This window comes from Dendropsophus ebraccatus, chromosome 11 (genome assembly GCF_027789765.1).
Source record: "Dendropsophus ebraccatus isolate aDenEbr1 chromosome 11, aDenEbr1.pat, whole genome shotgun sequence".
NCBI classification, from domain to species: Eukaryota; Metazoa; Chordata; class Amphibia; order Anura; family Hylidae; genus Dendropsophus; species Dendropsophus ebraccatus.
The window spans coordinates 16,197,825-16,213,547 of NC_091464.1; the positions used below are offsets into that span (position 1 = coordinate 16,197,825).

General features: G+C 41.4%; 1 protein-coding gene across 3 annotated transcripts in view; it reads left to right on the top strand.

The window, feature by feature from the left end:
• NME7 (NME/NM23 family member 7) overlaps positions 1-15,723 on the top strand; it is a 101,822-nt gene that overhangs the window by 26,644 nt on the left and 59,455 nt on the right. For all 3 annotated transcript variants that reach the window (XR_011358856.1, XM_069945626.1, XM_069945627.1), the window contains 3 exons: positions 3,660-3,767; positions 9,863-10,029; positions 13,393-13,503. Coding sequence is in view for 2 of the 3 variants with exons in the window: in XM_069945626.1 (XP_069801727.1) it covers positions 3,660-3,767; positions 9,863-10,029; positions 13,393-13,503 (386 nt within the window). In the remaining variant the exon portion in view is untranslated. The remainder of the gene's footprint in view (positions 1-3,659; positions 3,768-9,862; positions 10,030-13,392; positions 13,504-15,723) is intronic.

Genomic DNA, 15,723 nt, shown 5'->3' on the forward strand with positions numbered 1-15,723 from the left:
TGTCATTGTAGGAGCCGGCAATCATTTGCAGATAGGCCCCAAGCCTTTTATTGCACATGTACATTGCAGTGTCTTATATCTTAGTGCAGGGACATTGAACTTACTGATGCCTTGCAAAGCATAGGGTCATTGTTGGTGAAGTTACAATAACATATACATTGCAGAGTGAGTCCCTGCAATGGTTCTAGTCACAGGGGCCACACGGCCGTGATTAATAGAAAATATACCTTGTGTGAACGTAGCCAAATAGTGATTGGTTCCCTTTAAACCTGCCTGGGAAAAACCTATATCTATGCTAAGATGATAAGAAAGGTGGTAATATGAGGGCCGACTAGATGGACCGGGGGGCTTTTTCTGTGCAAAATGTCATGTTTCTATGTCTTCATGACATTGATGTTATCAAAATTGTCACGGCTCTAAGAAATCCTGGACCATTGCATTCTGGATTAACAGTGAGTTCACACGTACAGGATACCAGCAGATTTAATGGCCCAGATTTGATTTGCTTTGAATCTGCCCAATCACATCTGCTGCAGATCCTGTACATGTGAAAGCTCCCTTAGGCTTTGGGGAGAACTCTGCCGCCCTAAAGATCATCCGGCCGGTATGGCGGTACCGGCCGAGATGATCTTTTCGGAGACCGTCCGCTCCAGAACGGCCGGTCTCTTACGCAGAATGAACATGGCCTTTGAAAGTTTTAGGGTAGCTTCACACGTACCGGATCCTCAGCGGATTTTACACTGCAAGTTGGTAACAAAATCCGCTGCGGATCCTGTTATAGTGAAGGTCTATGGGGTTACATATCCGCAGTGGGATTTTCATTCCGCTGCCAGTATGTAATCCGGCCCGGAGTATACATTGGCGCCGCGGCTGTGTGAGGCTCCCGACTCCTGTCTGTATCTATCAGCCAATCCGTGCATTCCGCTGTGGATCCGGTTCGTGTGAAGCTACCCTTAGAGAGTTAGGGTGGCATTTATTAAGTCCGGCGTTTTTTACGCCGGATTTATAAATGCCCCCGCAGCTCCGGCGCTACCGAGATTTATGTAGAGGCGGACTGCCGCTACATAAATCCGGTGCGCACCGCCGAAAACCTACGCCAGCTGAGGACTGGAGTAGGCTTTCGGCGTACATGTGGGCGGAACGGATGGTAAATCGCGCGGACTCTGAGTCCGCGCCCTCCGTTCCGCCCACTACACGCCCCCTTTCCGCCCCCCTGGCGTACTCGGCGGAAAGTGCCGATTTGCGAATATTTTATTCGCAAATCGGCCATTTGCGAATAAAAAAAATACGCAAATCGGCACTTTCCGCCGAAAATCATCCGTTCGCCGGATGATACATATGGCCCTTAGTGCTTATGCGCTGAAAGTAGATCTAGACTTATCCATGGCTGTATTCTGTCTGAGAGTCTAGCACCGTAGTACCAGGGATTGTAGCTGATCCCTCTATAAAGCTGATTGTACATTCCTACACACCACAGCGGAGGGGGTGACCACAGGCCTCTCCAGTATAGGGGAAACCAGAGCTTGTTCCCAATGTCTATTTCATGGATGGGGAACCTTCTGCCCTCCAGCTGTTGCAAAACTACAATTCCCATCATGCCTGGACAGCCATGATGGGAATTGTAGTTTGGAACAGCTGGAGGGCGGAAGGTTCCTCACCTCTGGTCTATATGATGGTCAGGCAGAACGCTCCTGCCCTGCCCTGCTACTCCTGTCTTACACTGTCATGCCCTTGAAGTTGAAGTCACATGTAACCCACCTCCATTGTTTCTTCTTTGTTTGCTCAATAATCTATGGCCTAAAGGGCAAATATTTGGGAACTACAAGACAAGGATCTCCAGACCAAATTTGTTTCCACATGTTAATATAGTCATGTACTTGTCTAGTGTTATTGGGGTGTATTTACTAAGGGACAGACGCAGTGTAACATTAGTAAACTCTAAGAAAATATTTACAGAGCTGTGTAACTTTGCAAATACTTATACTGTACTTATCCATTAGTGATAAGTAACCTCTAAGGCTCTGTTCATACCGATCTTAAGGTTTTCTTCATACCGGCAACCATGACAGCAGTCTTGGCTGTCCGAAAGATAACATGTATTAAAGGGGTTGTCCAGCGAAAATATTTTTCTTACAAATCAACTGGTTTCAGAGAGTGACATAGATTTGTAATTTACCTCTATTTACAAATCTCCAGTCTTCCAGTATTTATCAGCTGCTGTATGTCATGCAGGAAGTGGTGTATTCTCTCCAGTCTGACACAGTGCTCTCTGCTGCCACCTCTGTGCATACCAGGAACTGTCCAGAGCAGGAGAAGTTTTCTATGGGGATTTGCTGCTGCTCTGAACAGTTCCTGACATGGACAGAGGTGGCAGACTAAAAAGAAATAGCCCGCAGGACATACAGCAGCTGATAAGTATAAGAAGACTTGAGATTTTTAAATAGACGTAAAATACGAATCTATATAAATTTCTGAAACCAGTTTATTTGAAAGAAAAAGATTTCCGCTGGATAACCCTTTAACTTATTATGGGGTCCATCAGGTTCTATCATGATGTCTTTTGTTTCGACGGGGAGACTTTAAGAACTGTGTATGGGCTGCATGACGCAGTGGGATGTATGTGCCAAGATATTCTCCCCTGGATCATTGATTTTAGAAGAGAATCCCTCTATATATGTTACCAGATGGATCATACCCTAGTCTTCATACTAGGAGACACACAGACATACTATGGATGCCCTCTGTCCCTTTATGGAGGCATAGAAACAAACAGAAAAAAAAGTTTTCCAAATGCTATCTGCATCATGTTGTCTGTCTTCCTGTTGTGTGTTAAAGGATTTTTTCCATCTCATAAAGTGATCGCTTACAATTAGCAGTCCGATGATCTCTTGGGCCTCCAACAATCCTGAGAATGAAGGACACTGCATCTCCTTCACAGGACGTGTGATCAGCACCTTGCTGCAGTGATCGGCACAAGCACCAGGCCATAGTGCTGGTTTATTCTAAGGGTCCTATTAACGATTAGCGACTAATGATAAACAATCGCAAACGAGATTGTTTATCGTTAACCTGAAATCGTTCACCATATTTCACAGAGCGGTGGTTGTTAGTTGCGATTGTTAATACAATTGTAATTGCGATTGTAACTATGATCGGTTACTCCTTCTGATCCTAGCAAAACAATGAGTAATGTGCAATTACACTGAACGATTAGTGAACGAATGCGGAACTTGTGCGCGCGAATGTGAAATCATAGTGAACAATTAATGATAACTTTAGGTTCAGATCTAAAACAACGATTAACGACATATGAACTATTTTTCGATCGTTGCCTGCAATTACACAGAACGGTTGTCGTTTAAATTTGAACAATGTAGCGATTTTTCGCACGTTAATCGTCTCGTGTAATAGGGCCCTTAGGCTCTGCTCACGATATTATGGCTTCTGGTAAGAATGTGCCATCACTTTAGGATAGGATAATTATTTCGGTATTTTTAGAGTATTGGAGGAATTGCCCAAAGCAACCTGTCATATAGTTTGCCTTATTAAAATTGTCTAATACTATTGGTTACTCATCCACTCTTCATTTGCTCCAGTTTTTTTCATAGACTTATGAACTATGTAGGACTTACCAGTTTATATGCATTTTGTGTTCTTAGAGTGAAGAGGATAGATACGTGTTCACTGCTGAATGGTACGATCCAAACGCTGCCCTGCAGAGGCGTTACCAGCTCCTATACTATCCCAAGGATGGATCTGTGGAAATGGTGAGTTCAGTTTGCCCAGAACCAGCGGTAATGTAACTTCTTTTATAGAAGTGGAGTCTATTTGACCTTTACAAGAAGATATTAAGGAGGAACAAACGTAAATGACAGAAAATACAGCGAAAAGCTTTTCACATCAAAGTCCCTATACGCGTGAGTGCATGCACTGCTGCAGGAGATTAATGTGCCGTCCCCAACTGGGAAAAGGGTTCTTGACTTCAAAGAGGTTTTCTAACCAGACATCTATCAATCTATCAATAGTATGTGCCATCAGTGTCTAGGATTCGGCCACTGGTACAGCCACTAATGCCTTGAGGTAGTAAACTATTTTTCTAATTCAGCTCTGCTCCCTAAGGGCCGTATTACACAGCCTGACTCCGCACTGCAAGCAAGCTCAAATATCATGCAGCAAAAGCTGTGTGTGTGTGTGTATATGTGTGTATATATATATATATATATATATATATGTGCTAGCGATGTCCGTGCAGCCCTTGGAATGGTGTAAAAATAATAGTACTCACCTGCCCATGCTCCCCTGGTGTCTTCCAGCCTGGTTCCTGTGTTTCCTCTCATTGGGGACTTCTGGTCCCATCTCTGAAGTGACAGGACGCACAGCCAACACTGGCCGAGACAGGAAAGCCTGTTACTTCAGAGAGGGGTTCAGAAATTCCAGAGGTGGCTGTAGTGGCGGGAAACACAGAAAACAGAGGAGGATGGACAGGTAAGTTTAATCTTTTTTTTTTCTTTACCCTAGCACCAGCCTTTGGCTGCGCATCACTATTGCACATAGCGTTGGACAGCCGGGAGACGATTATTTTTAAACATGTTAAGGGACAACGATCAGCTAATGATTGTTTGTTTCTTCAGCTGATTGTTGTCTTTATTACATAAATCGATAATCTGTCCCTTCAGCCTCGTTTGGCAGAATATTGCTTCATGTAAAAGGGGCCTAGGAGTCACTGTGCTTTCCTATGTAATGTTGTGAGGTTTGTTTGTTTTTTAGGCATTTGTGGGTTCACATTGGTCAATCCCACCCCCATCACATCACAGTGGGCAAACATTTATCCTGTATGTGTATCAAATTTGCAAGGTTTACATTTCAGAAAGGCACATTGGGCAGTAAGAGATGTACACATAGTTACTGGGAGACATGCACCTACCGATAAATCCAATTGTGTACTGTCAAACTTAAATATTGGATATTATTTTATTTTGATTATGTGACCTATAGTTTAAATCAGGTTTTTATGTTAAACTTTTTTAATTTTGGTGTTTTTTTTTATTTTTTATTTTACTATTCCTATTAGTAAGGGAAAAGTCCTGTAAAATTGATAAATGGGAGGAAGGCAGGGGGTGCGGGAAAATAACATGTAAAGTAAACTCACCCGTCCCAGGGCCTCTGTAGCACTGCTCCCAGATTTCGCTGGCGGATGTCATTTTGAGCTGGACTTCTGATACATCAGGTACCCAGATCTTCCAGCTGCAACTTCACAGCCCAGCTGAGCAATTGCCCGCTCAGCCAGTCAGTAACTGGTGTGGTGTCCTGCCCCAGTCGCTGAGTGGGCAATCGATCATGCAGGTACGTGACGTTCCCGCTCTGAACCGCCGATATCCCGGCTGCTTACTGCAGCACAGGACCACGGCTATTAGCGGGTTCTGCCGATCGGCCACGACCGCTTATTAGAACAGTTAGATTCAGCTGTCAAACATGACAGCTGCATCTAACTATCCTTTTCATCCCCTCCCCTCCTCCCCCCCCCCCCCCGATGGCGGGGGGAGATCCGGTGTAATGAGCCGGCTGGGGCTCAGCGTTGGAATGACTCCAATCCTGGATCAGCATTCCATAGATATCGTCTGCAGCAGACCATTATAATAGAACACCAATCTGATGGATCGGTGCTCTATTATATACACAGCGTTGATCTCCCTGTAAGATCAGTGCTGTGTATATAGAAGTCCCCCAGGGGGCTTCTAATTACTGTTGGTAGAAAAAAAAAAAGTGTTTTTTTTTAATAATATAAAGCCCCTAATAAAAGTTTAAATCACCCCCCCTTTTCCCATTTTATAAATAAAAATAAATAAACAAACATATTTGGTATCTCTTCGTGCGTAATAGCCGAACTATTAATCACATTCCTGATCTCGCGCGGTAAATGGTGTAAGCGTAAAAATATTCCAAAGTGCAAAATTGCGCATTTTTGGTAGCATCAAATCTAGAAAAATTGTGATAAAAAAGTGATCAAAAAGTTGCATATACGCAAGTAGGATACCGATAGAAAGAACACATCATGGCGCAAAGAATGACTTCTCACACAGCCCCATAGACCAAAGGATAAAAGAGCTATAAGCCTGGGAATGGAGCGATTTTAAGGAACTTTTAGTATTTTTGAAAGGTTTTAATTTTTTAAAAGCTGTCAAATAAAATAAAAGTCATGCAAGTTGTATATCGTTGTAATCGTAACGACTTGAGAAACAAAGTAAACATGTCGGTTTTATTTTGTTGCATTTTATTTTCAATTTCACCGCACATATAATATTTTTTCTGCGAAAACGCCAAAACGAAAATTTGCCCGGGAGGTAAGGGGTTAAGAAATAATCCCCTCCCCTAATAAAAGTTTGAATCGCCCCCCTTTCCCCATTTTATAAATAAAATAAAGAAGTAAAGAAACAAACATGTTTGGTATCGCCGCACGCGTAATCGCCTGAAATTATAAATGATCACATTACCGATCTTGCACGCTAAAGGGCGGAAGTGTAACAAAATTCCAAAGTGCAAAATTGCGCATTTTTGGTCGCATCAAATCTAGAAAAATTGTAATACGTCACATATGCGCAATCAAGGTACCGATAGAAAGAACACATCATGGTGCAAAAAGTGACACCTGACACAGCCCCATAGACCCAAGGATAAAAGCGCTATAAGCCTGGGAAGGGAGCGAGGTTAAGGAACATATATATATATTTTAAAAGGTTTTAATTGTTTAAAAGCCATCAAATAAAATCAAAGTTATACAAGTTACATGTCGTTGTAATCGTAACAACTTGAAGAACATGCATAACAATTCAGTTTTACCCCAGGGCGAATGGTATAAAAACAACCCCACCCCCCCCTTAAAATAAAAAAAATAGTGTTTTTTTTTTTTTCAATTTCACCACACATATAATTTTTTTTTTCTGGTTTCACTGCATATTTTGGGCAAAAATTACGTCTGCCATTGCGAAGTACAATTAGTGGCGCAAAAAATAAGGGCTCATCTGGGTCTCTAGGTGGAAAATTGCAAGTGCTATGGCCTTATATATACAAGGAGGAAAAAACGAAAGCGCAAAAATGAAAACTGGCTGTGTCCCCTAAGGGTTAATACAGCTAAATTTGCCTTTGTCCCCAGTGTAAAAATGTTACAGAAAGGTGACCTCAGTCCGCTTACACTTCACAGTTGTCTCAATAGGCTTTTTCAGAAAGCCGGTGGTTATACTCAGAAAGCTCTCAATGCAATGAGTTAGGTTTTTTTCTTTTATTCTGAAGATTCAAGCATCTTTTAATTACAATGTGAATGCTGAGGTTTTCAGAGTCGGATTGACTGCGATAGTTCTTTGTTAAATTACAGTGTGGGAAGCTATCTAGTCCTGTAATTTGATGCTATATGTCATTGTAATGAGTTGGAACATTGTTGGAGAGCTGGCGAGATGTAAGTGTTTAAGAATAAAATTATTGCCTGGGCAATTGCTACATAGTGTGGGCTGCTAATTCATCATATCCAACTGGGAAGTTTCTTTTTTTTTTTTTCTTTCTTTTAACCTAACTTGTATTAGAATAATAAGCTGAATGTATGTTGGCTTGTAGTGATGAGCGAATAGTGAAATATTCGAATATTCGATATTCGTATGAATATCTCCCTGATATTCGACTATTCGATCGAATATTCAATCCCATTAAAGTCTATGGGAACAAGTATTCAATTATTGAAAAACATCTATTCGGCCACTTGGAGGTTCACCAAGTCCACAATGACACCTGAGGGAAAGGGAAGGGGGATTTGAACGCTTATCGAATATTTATTGAATATTCAGCGTACTATTCGACGATAATCAGTACTATCGAATACCTTACTATTCGATCGAATATCTATTCGATCGAACTGTATTCGCTCATCACTATTGGCTTGTATGTTGGATCCCTTTTCTCCAGGACCGATTTCTATTTTTTTTCTACTGCCTGAGATAAAACTGGGAAGACACGAGTGTGTTCCGTTATCCTCAGATTTTGTTATATAATCACAGTAAATCAGTAAATAAAGCTATTTCGATTGGTCTATAAGGCTGGTTTCACACTGTTTTTCAATCCGATTTTTCCTTCTGTTTTTTTTTGCAAAAAATGGATGAAAAACAGATGAATGTGTGTGCATCCGTTTTGATCAGTTTTTCCGTTAAATTCAAATATAAAAAAAAAGTATCAGTTTTTTTAACGAACACAAAAAGTGAGGTTGACTAAGTTTTTGTGTACGTTAAAGAAACTGATCCGTTTTGATCCGTTTTTTTTATATAATGGAATTCAGTGAAAAACCGATAAAAATGGGTGCACACAGATGCATACGTTTTTTTCCATCTGTTTTTCATCCGTTTTTTTGCAAAAACATCACACTAACATATAACACCGTACACCAAAAAACAGTAATTAGATTGGGGACGGAAACCCTATATATCCCTGTAAATTCCTACTTGACTGTAAGCCCTGCCCAACCTACTGCAGGGCACTGCCCCACTGAGGGCGATCCTACACCGGAACCTCCTGGATGACCTAGTAGGACCTGCTATGCTAGTGCATGGATATTACAAGAGGTACTGAACATGGAATCCAATACTCTAGGGTATGGGGAGTCTGACTTACCCTGACACACCAACCCTACACCAGGAAACTATCAACCTTATAAAAATATAATAATACTCCTGCTCTAATCCAGGAAATAAGATATCATACAATTCCCATTTTTACACATTTCACGATGCCATGTTCCAGATGGCGCAGGTCATCAGGGAAGAAATTTATATAGAGACTACAGCGATGATCTGCTGGACACTCATAATAATAAGTAGGATAAGGTAAACAGCAATAGATAGCACCTCGTATATAGGGAGTACCTCTACACCACTGTATATGTGGGACAAGCTTAGGACCTCTGCAATGGGGGAGGGGGGAGCCATGCTTTAGTTGCTAGCATATACCAAGGAAAACATATTGTTTGTAAATATTATTTGGTAGGGATACTTGGGATACTTGCGGTTCGGCTGTCTGTAGGAATCCCAGCTAGTGAATGACTGATAAGGCTGGGTTCACACTGCGTTTTTGCAATCCGTTTTACATATACGTTTTATGGAAAAATAAGAGAAACAGATCGTTGATCTCAGGGAGACTAGCCAAAGATAACACTGCCGGCTGCTAGTGAAAGCGCTCAATGCAGTGAAATCCTAGGTGCATTGCCCCCTGGGAAACATGAATATTAAAAAAAAAAAGCCTGTGGAGCCTCATTTAAGAGTCTTAAAACACAGTACTAGCCAGATATCCCTTCGGGAAGGACCCGGCCAGGGGGTGGTTCCTGTAGGGAAACCACCAAAACCACCATATTTAGTGGCTCTAAAAGCCAATGTAATGACTAGGGAAAAAGCAAGGCCAGGTAACCATCCACAGACAGCTGTTATCGTTTGGCTGGTCTCCCTGAGATCAGCGATCTGTTTCTCTTATGGCTCTACTAGGCATTGCTCCCACTTAGCCAGAATCCTGCTCTACACTGATGAGGGGCAACACCCCGAAACAGCTGTATGTGGATGGATACCTTGCCTTGGTTTTTCCCTTGTCATTAAATTGACTTATAGGGCCACTTAATGTGGTGATTTTGGTGGTTTCTTTATAGGAAGTAGTGTTTATTACATTTTTTGTCCATTAAAAGTAACCAAAGTAAAAATGTTACAGATCCGTTGAAAGGATTGCAAAAAATGCAGTGTGAACCCAGCCTAAGTTATCTTGAGTTATCATGCCTCCTTCTGTAATCCCTGGGCCTATTTCTTTGAGGCTAACAGTGTATTTTTCTTTTTTTATTCCACAGTATGACTTAAAGAATCATCGTGTCTTCTTGCGGCGCACCAAGTATGACCCTTTACGTAAAGAAGACTTCTACGTTGGAAATAGGATAAATGTCTTTTCCCGTCAACTTCATCTGGTGGACTACGGAGACCAATACACTGCCCGGAAGGTTGGCAGTAAAAAGGAGAAGTATGTTTTATTCATTTTATGCGGTGCCAGCTACATTTTATTTTTGACTTTTCTGTAAATAAAGATAGCCTTAATATTTTCATTTCCAACCCTTGTGTTCATATGCGGTATCAGAAGATAAAATCGGCTTACTGCCTAAATCCTGTTTTGTTTGTCACATTCCTTACGAGCTGGGTCAGTCGGCTATGTCTCTTGCAGAGGTGCTTTTTTTTCTAATAACTACTGTGCGGCTCCTCTGTGTATATACAGTATAACACATCCTATCTCAGGCTGTAATTCCTCCTGTTTTGATTATACTTTGTATCCAAGCTTTTCATCTCTGTGCTGCCATATTTACCGTTTTCCCCATATAAATATGCGATTTTTGTTTTCTTCTCTTCTAACTTACCCCTACATTTTCTTCTCATAATTTTATAATGTTATAATTTTGTCCGGTTAGTACGTATAACCCACTTCTCCTTTAACCCCTAGACAACCTAGGACATACGGGTACGCCCTGGCCCCCTGTCACCAGCCAACCCTGGAAGTACCCATATGTCCTGAGTCACTGATGTGCTATGAAGCGTGCTCCGGAGCGGAGAGCGCTTTATAGCAGGAGGGGGCTGGCTGCAGTAAGCTGCTGGGCCCTCACCGTTAATGACAGACTGCACCGATCGCGCTGCAGCCTGGCATTAACCCCTTAAATGCCACAATCACGGCACGATCACGGCGTTTAAGTGTAATTGACAGAAGCCGCATAGTATTGCGGGGGTCCCGATCGCTCTGCCGGACCGCTGGAGGTCTCTTACCTTCCTCCGTGTGGTCCGATCAGCGCTCTGCTCATTGAGTCTGCCACAGGCAGGCTCAATAAGCAGAGCGCCGATAACACTGATCAATGCTATGCCAATGGCAAAGCATTGAACAGTGTTTGCAATCTAATGATTGCATGTAAAAGTCCCCTGTAAAAAAAAAAAAATTAAAAATGTTTTTAAAAATACACCAAAGCCCCTCCCCCAATAAAAATTAAAATCACCCCCCATCCCATTTTAAACATATAACATAAAAATAAATAAATAAACATATTATATACCGTAGCGTGCGTAATTGTCCGATCTATTAAAATATAACAATTGTCATCCAGAACGGCAAATGGCTTAAAAGAAAACAGGTGTAAAAGCGCCAGGATTGCAAACATTTTTTGTTACATTATATAGATATATAAAAAGAATAAATAAGTGATCAAAATGTCCGATCTACACCAATATGGTATTAATTAAACTAGAGATCATGGCGCAGAAAATGACACCCCATACAGCCCCATAGGTGAAAAACTAAAACTATTATGAGTCACAATAGACCTGTCCTATTAATAATTAATTGAAAAAAAAATCATTAAAAAAATGAATAAAACATTAGAGAATCAGTGTTAGGCTGGGTTCACACACTGTATACTTCAGGCAGTATTTGGTCCTCAAGTCAGGTCCTCATAGCAACCAAAACCAGGAGTGGATTGAAAACACAGAAAGGCTCTGTTCACACAATGTTGAAATTGAGTGGATGGCCGTCATATAACGGTAAATAACTGCCATTATTTCAATATAACAGCCGTTGTTTTAAAATAACAGCAAAAATTTGCCATTAAATGACGGCCATCCACTCAATTACAACATTATGTGAACATAGCCTTTCTGTGTTTTCAATCCACTCCTGGTTTTGGTTGCTATACAGCCTCACAAATACAGCCTCAAATATACATAGTGTGAACCCAGCCTATTAACCTGCATAAGGTTGTGTTCGAACTGACCTATACAATAATGGTATCATGTCGCTGTTACCATATAGTGCATTACGTAGACACAGGAACCCACCAAACGTTACCATATTGCATTCTTTTTTTACGATTTCACCAGTTTATATCTTCATAAATAATAATTTTGGGGTTCTATCATACGTGTTATAGTCGAATGAAACATGCCATTACACAGTACAACTATTCCTGAAGAAAACATCCTCTTACTGTAGATAGAAAACTGAAAGTGCTAGAGCTCTGAGAAGGGGAGGAGGAAGAAACGAAAACACAAGAATCAAAAGGGCGCGGTCATTTTGGGCTGGTTCTTGAAGGGTCATAGGAAATGTGTCATCAGAAAATGATTTATTGTTTAAAAAATGTTTTCATGTTAAACATTTTTTAAAGAACTTTTTATTACTTTTTTTTCCAAATTTTCCATTTTTCTACCTAGATTATAAAATAATCCTGATATCTTGCAGTTTTCATTCTCATCACTGGGCTTTAAACTAAGCTGAGACTTCCTGTTGTGTCTTTGGTGATAAGAGGAGGCTGCTGTAAAGGGATCTGTACAGCATTGCAGCGTCATGTGACACCAGTAGATAGGGGAGACCAGCAGCTCCCTGTGGAATGATCTCCTCACAGGTTGCAGAGCGCACTCCGTAATGTCTCACAGTCATCTCAAGGGGACAGACTCTGAGTATTGTTGTCTATGTCCATGCTTGCTGTAAGCATATTACTATATACTATTCTAAAAACCCCGGAAATTTGGCAGCCCCGTAACAATGTACAAAAAGTAAAATAAAAAAAATTACACTCAGAAAAAAGAAACAGATTAGAGTCTAATCAGTTAAAGAAAATTTATTTGAAACATTCCCTTAAAGCTCTATCTCTTTCTGGCCCTCAGCACAGAGGGGAAAAAAACCCGCAGTAAAGGCCCGATATGGGGAAACAGACAAACAACAATCAGTGAGATCGGCGCTCAATGGCATGGCCCTATTACACGGGACAATGATCGTTCAAAAAAATCGTTAGATCGTTCGGATTCGAGCGATAATTGTTTATTGTAGGAGCAGACAACGATTAAATGACCAACGAGAAATTGTTGGTCGTTTGATAGAATTTGGAGCTTTTTTTATCGTTGATCGCTTGCAAATCGTTCACAGTAGCGACAAACACAATAGCGATGACAATCATCGTTCCGTGTAATTGGGTGAATGATTTCAGGTTGTTTGCCATAGCGGTCGTTTAAGATCTTTTATCGTTAATCTTTGTTCATTGAAAAATCGCTTTGTGTAATAGTACCCTTTAGAAGTCTCGAGTAATCACATGACCGTCCGCACAATAATCACAATTGACACAGAAAGATGTGCGACTTATAGTGATAAATTTTAAAGCCTGCACAAAAGATGCGATCAGCAGAGGATCGGGGGGTTTTCCTCTTCCCCTCTTATTGATCTAGTTTGCAGTGACTGGCACTATATTTAGCCTGCTGTTGGGGTTGCTTTGCATTTTCTTTTATATTTTCACATATTCAAAATGTTTGTGGTTACCTAGAAGGTGAATTGTGTTCCTGACCTATGTGTCTCATTGCTTAGGACTCTCGCTGTCATCAAACCTGATGCTGTTTCAAAGATGGGCTCAATCATTGAACTTGTACTCGATTCAGGATTTACTATTACCAAAGCCAAGATGGTTTTATTGTCCCGGTAAGTAGAGTTACAGAGTTTTTAAGGTTGAAAAAAAAACGTATTACCCTATAGAGGGGGACGGGGAACCTTCATCCCTACAGCTGTTTCAAAATTATGATTCCCATTGTGTCTGTCCATCCAGAGTCAATGCTTCGGCTTTCCAGGCATGATGGGTATTGTAGTTCTCTGACGGCTGGAGGGCCTGAGGTTCCCCGTCCCTGCCCTGTAGTGTTGATCGAGAGGAAGGCAAAAAAAAAAAAATGAGGTAGAAGCCAGATTTCCTCATTTTAGGAAGGAAATTTCCTTCCCAAATCTGGATCAATGACTGTTGTACAGAATTTAGTTACCATAACCTGTAGTAGTTTGCCATAACCACTTCTTATGACAGAGAGTTCTGTAGTTTCACTAGTGTAGAGCTCTCCTTTCCTCTCGGCATACAGGATGTCACCTTGTTACAGATACAGTCCTGGGTATAAACAGATCGTAGTAGAGATGACTGTACTGCTCCCTCTATTACTATGCACTATTTTTTTCTTGTACAATGGTGCCCCAAACTGTACACGATTGGGGATATATATTACAAGTTCGCCAACCTTAAATGAATCCCGGCTCAGATTTACCCAGCCAGATTTACTAGAAGGAGCAAGCCTGTTAGCAAAACCGGAGGGACCTGTGCCTGTCACACAAATCTACACCTGATTTCTGCCATGATTTGTGCCTATATATTCATATGATATACTTTTATTTCCAGTCGTAAATCTTGACAGGTGCGGGAGGAGACCAGGCCTCATCCCTGCCATACCTCCTGCCCACCCATCAGGCTTGCATACACAAGGGAGAGGGTAAAATCTGCCCCAGTATTCTATCTTTCTAGTTGTTTGGACAATGGTAGAACTAGTTCTTTGTCGTGTGCATCTGTGTCCCTTACGATGGACCCAATTTAGTGCGTAATCCCAGCCTGGATATTTCCTCCCCTTGTGCATCAACGTACATTTATCATTACTGAATGTCATCTAACCTCTTACCCAAGCCTCCATTCTATCTATATTCATTTATAACCGGAAACTGACCCCTGTGGTAGCCCTCTAGTATCAGTCACCCTCTTACATATATTACCCCCGGCCCAGGCATTCTGATTTTATATCCCAAACTGTTAGGTGGTATCACATGCTTAGAAAAATCAAGATATATGATATCCAGCAAGTCGCCCCAGTCCAGTCTTGATCTAACCTTCAGATTGGTCTGACAGGACCGATCCCGCGTAAACCTATGTTAATATGGAGTTTCACCAAGATACTCCAGTATAGAATATCCTACAAGATCCTAAAACAATTTACATTCAATGGAGGTTAAACCAGCAGCTTTTTCTGTGGCTGTACAAGTTTTTTTTTTTTTACTCTGTGGGAAAAAAAAAAAATTCTCAGAACAATGAATGATGCTGCCTTGACTTAGGAAGTGCTGGTTTCTACAGGAAACATTGTAAAACAACTCTGCACCTGGAGAACATCTTCTCTGTATATATTTAGTGTGGACACCAGTATTTGCTTCCTGTTCTGGCCCCAGGCTGCAGAAAGAAACTTATTATGTGTATTAAACACTGGTCATATGCTTCTCTGGTAGCCAGCTCTTTTGCACTTCATTCATACAGTATAGAGACCCTATGACACAGCCCGATATTAAGAAGCAAGCAAGCGCCGTCCTGTCAGGTCAACACTCCTATGCGCACCAAATGCAACTGGGAAGGGGGGGTAGCGTACGGAGCAGCGGACAGCAGACAATCGCTATTGTTGTTTTAATAGAACATCATGCATGTCGGCTGATCATTGTCTTTCAGCATGAGCTGTAACACCAAACGATCAATCAAGAACAGCTGATAATTGTTTTGTGTAGCAGGGCCTTAAAGGGGTTGACCACTTTATAGTAAAATAGGTCAGTGTACTGTATTAGTAAGTGTACTCACTATATATACGGACAGCCGCTCCCTGTGTACTCACTGTATATACTGACAGCAGCTCCCTGTGTACTCACTGTATATACTTACAGCAGCTCCCTGTGTACTCACTGTATATACTGACAGCAGCTCCCTGTGTACTCACTGTATATACTGACAACAGCTCCCTGTGTACTCACTGTATATACTGACAGCAGCTCCCTGTGTACTCACTGTATATACTGACAGCAGCTCCCTGTGTACTCACTGTATATACTGACAGAAGCTCCCTGTGTACTCACTGTATA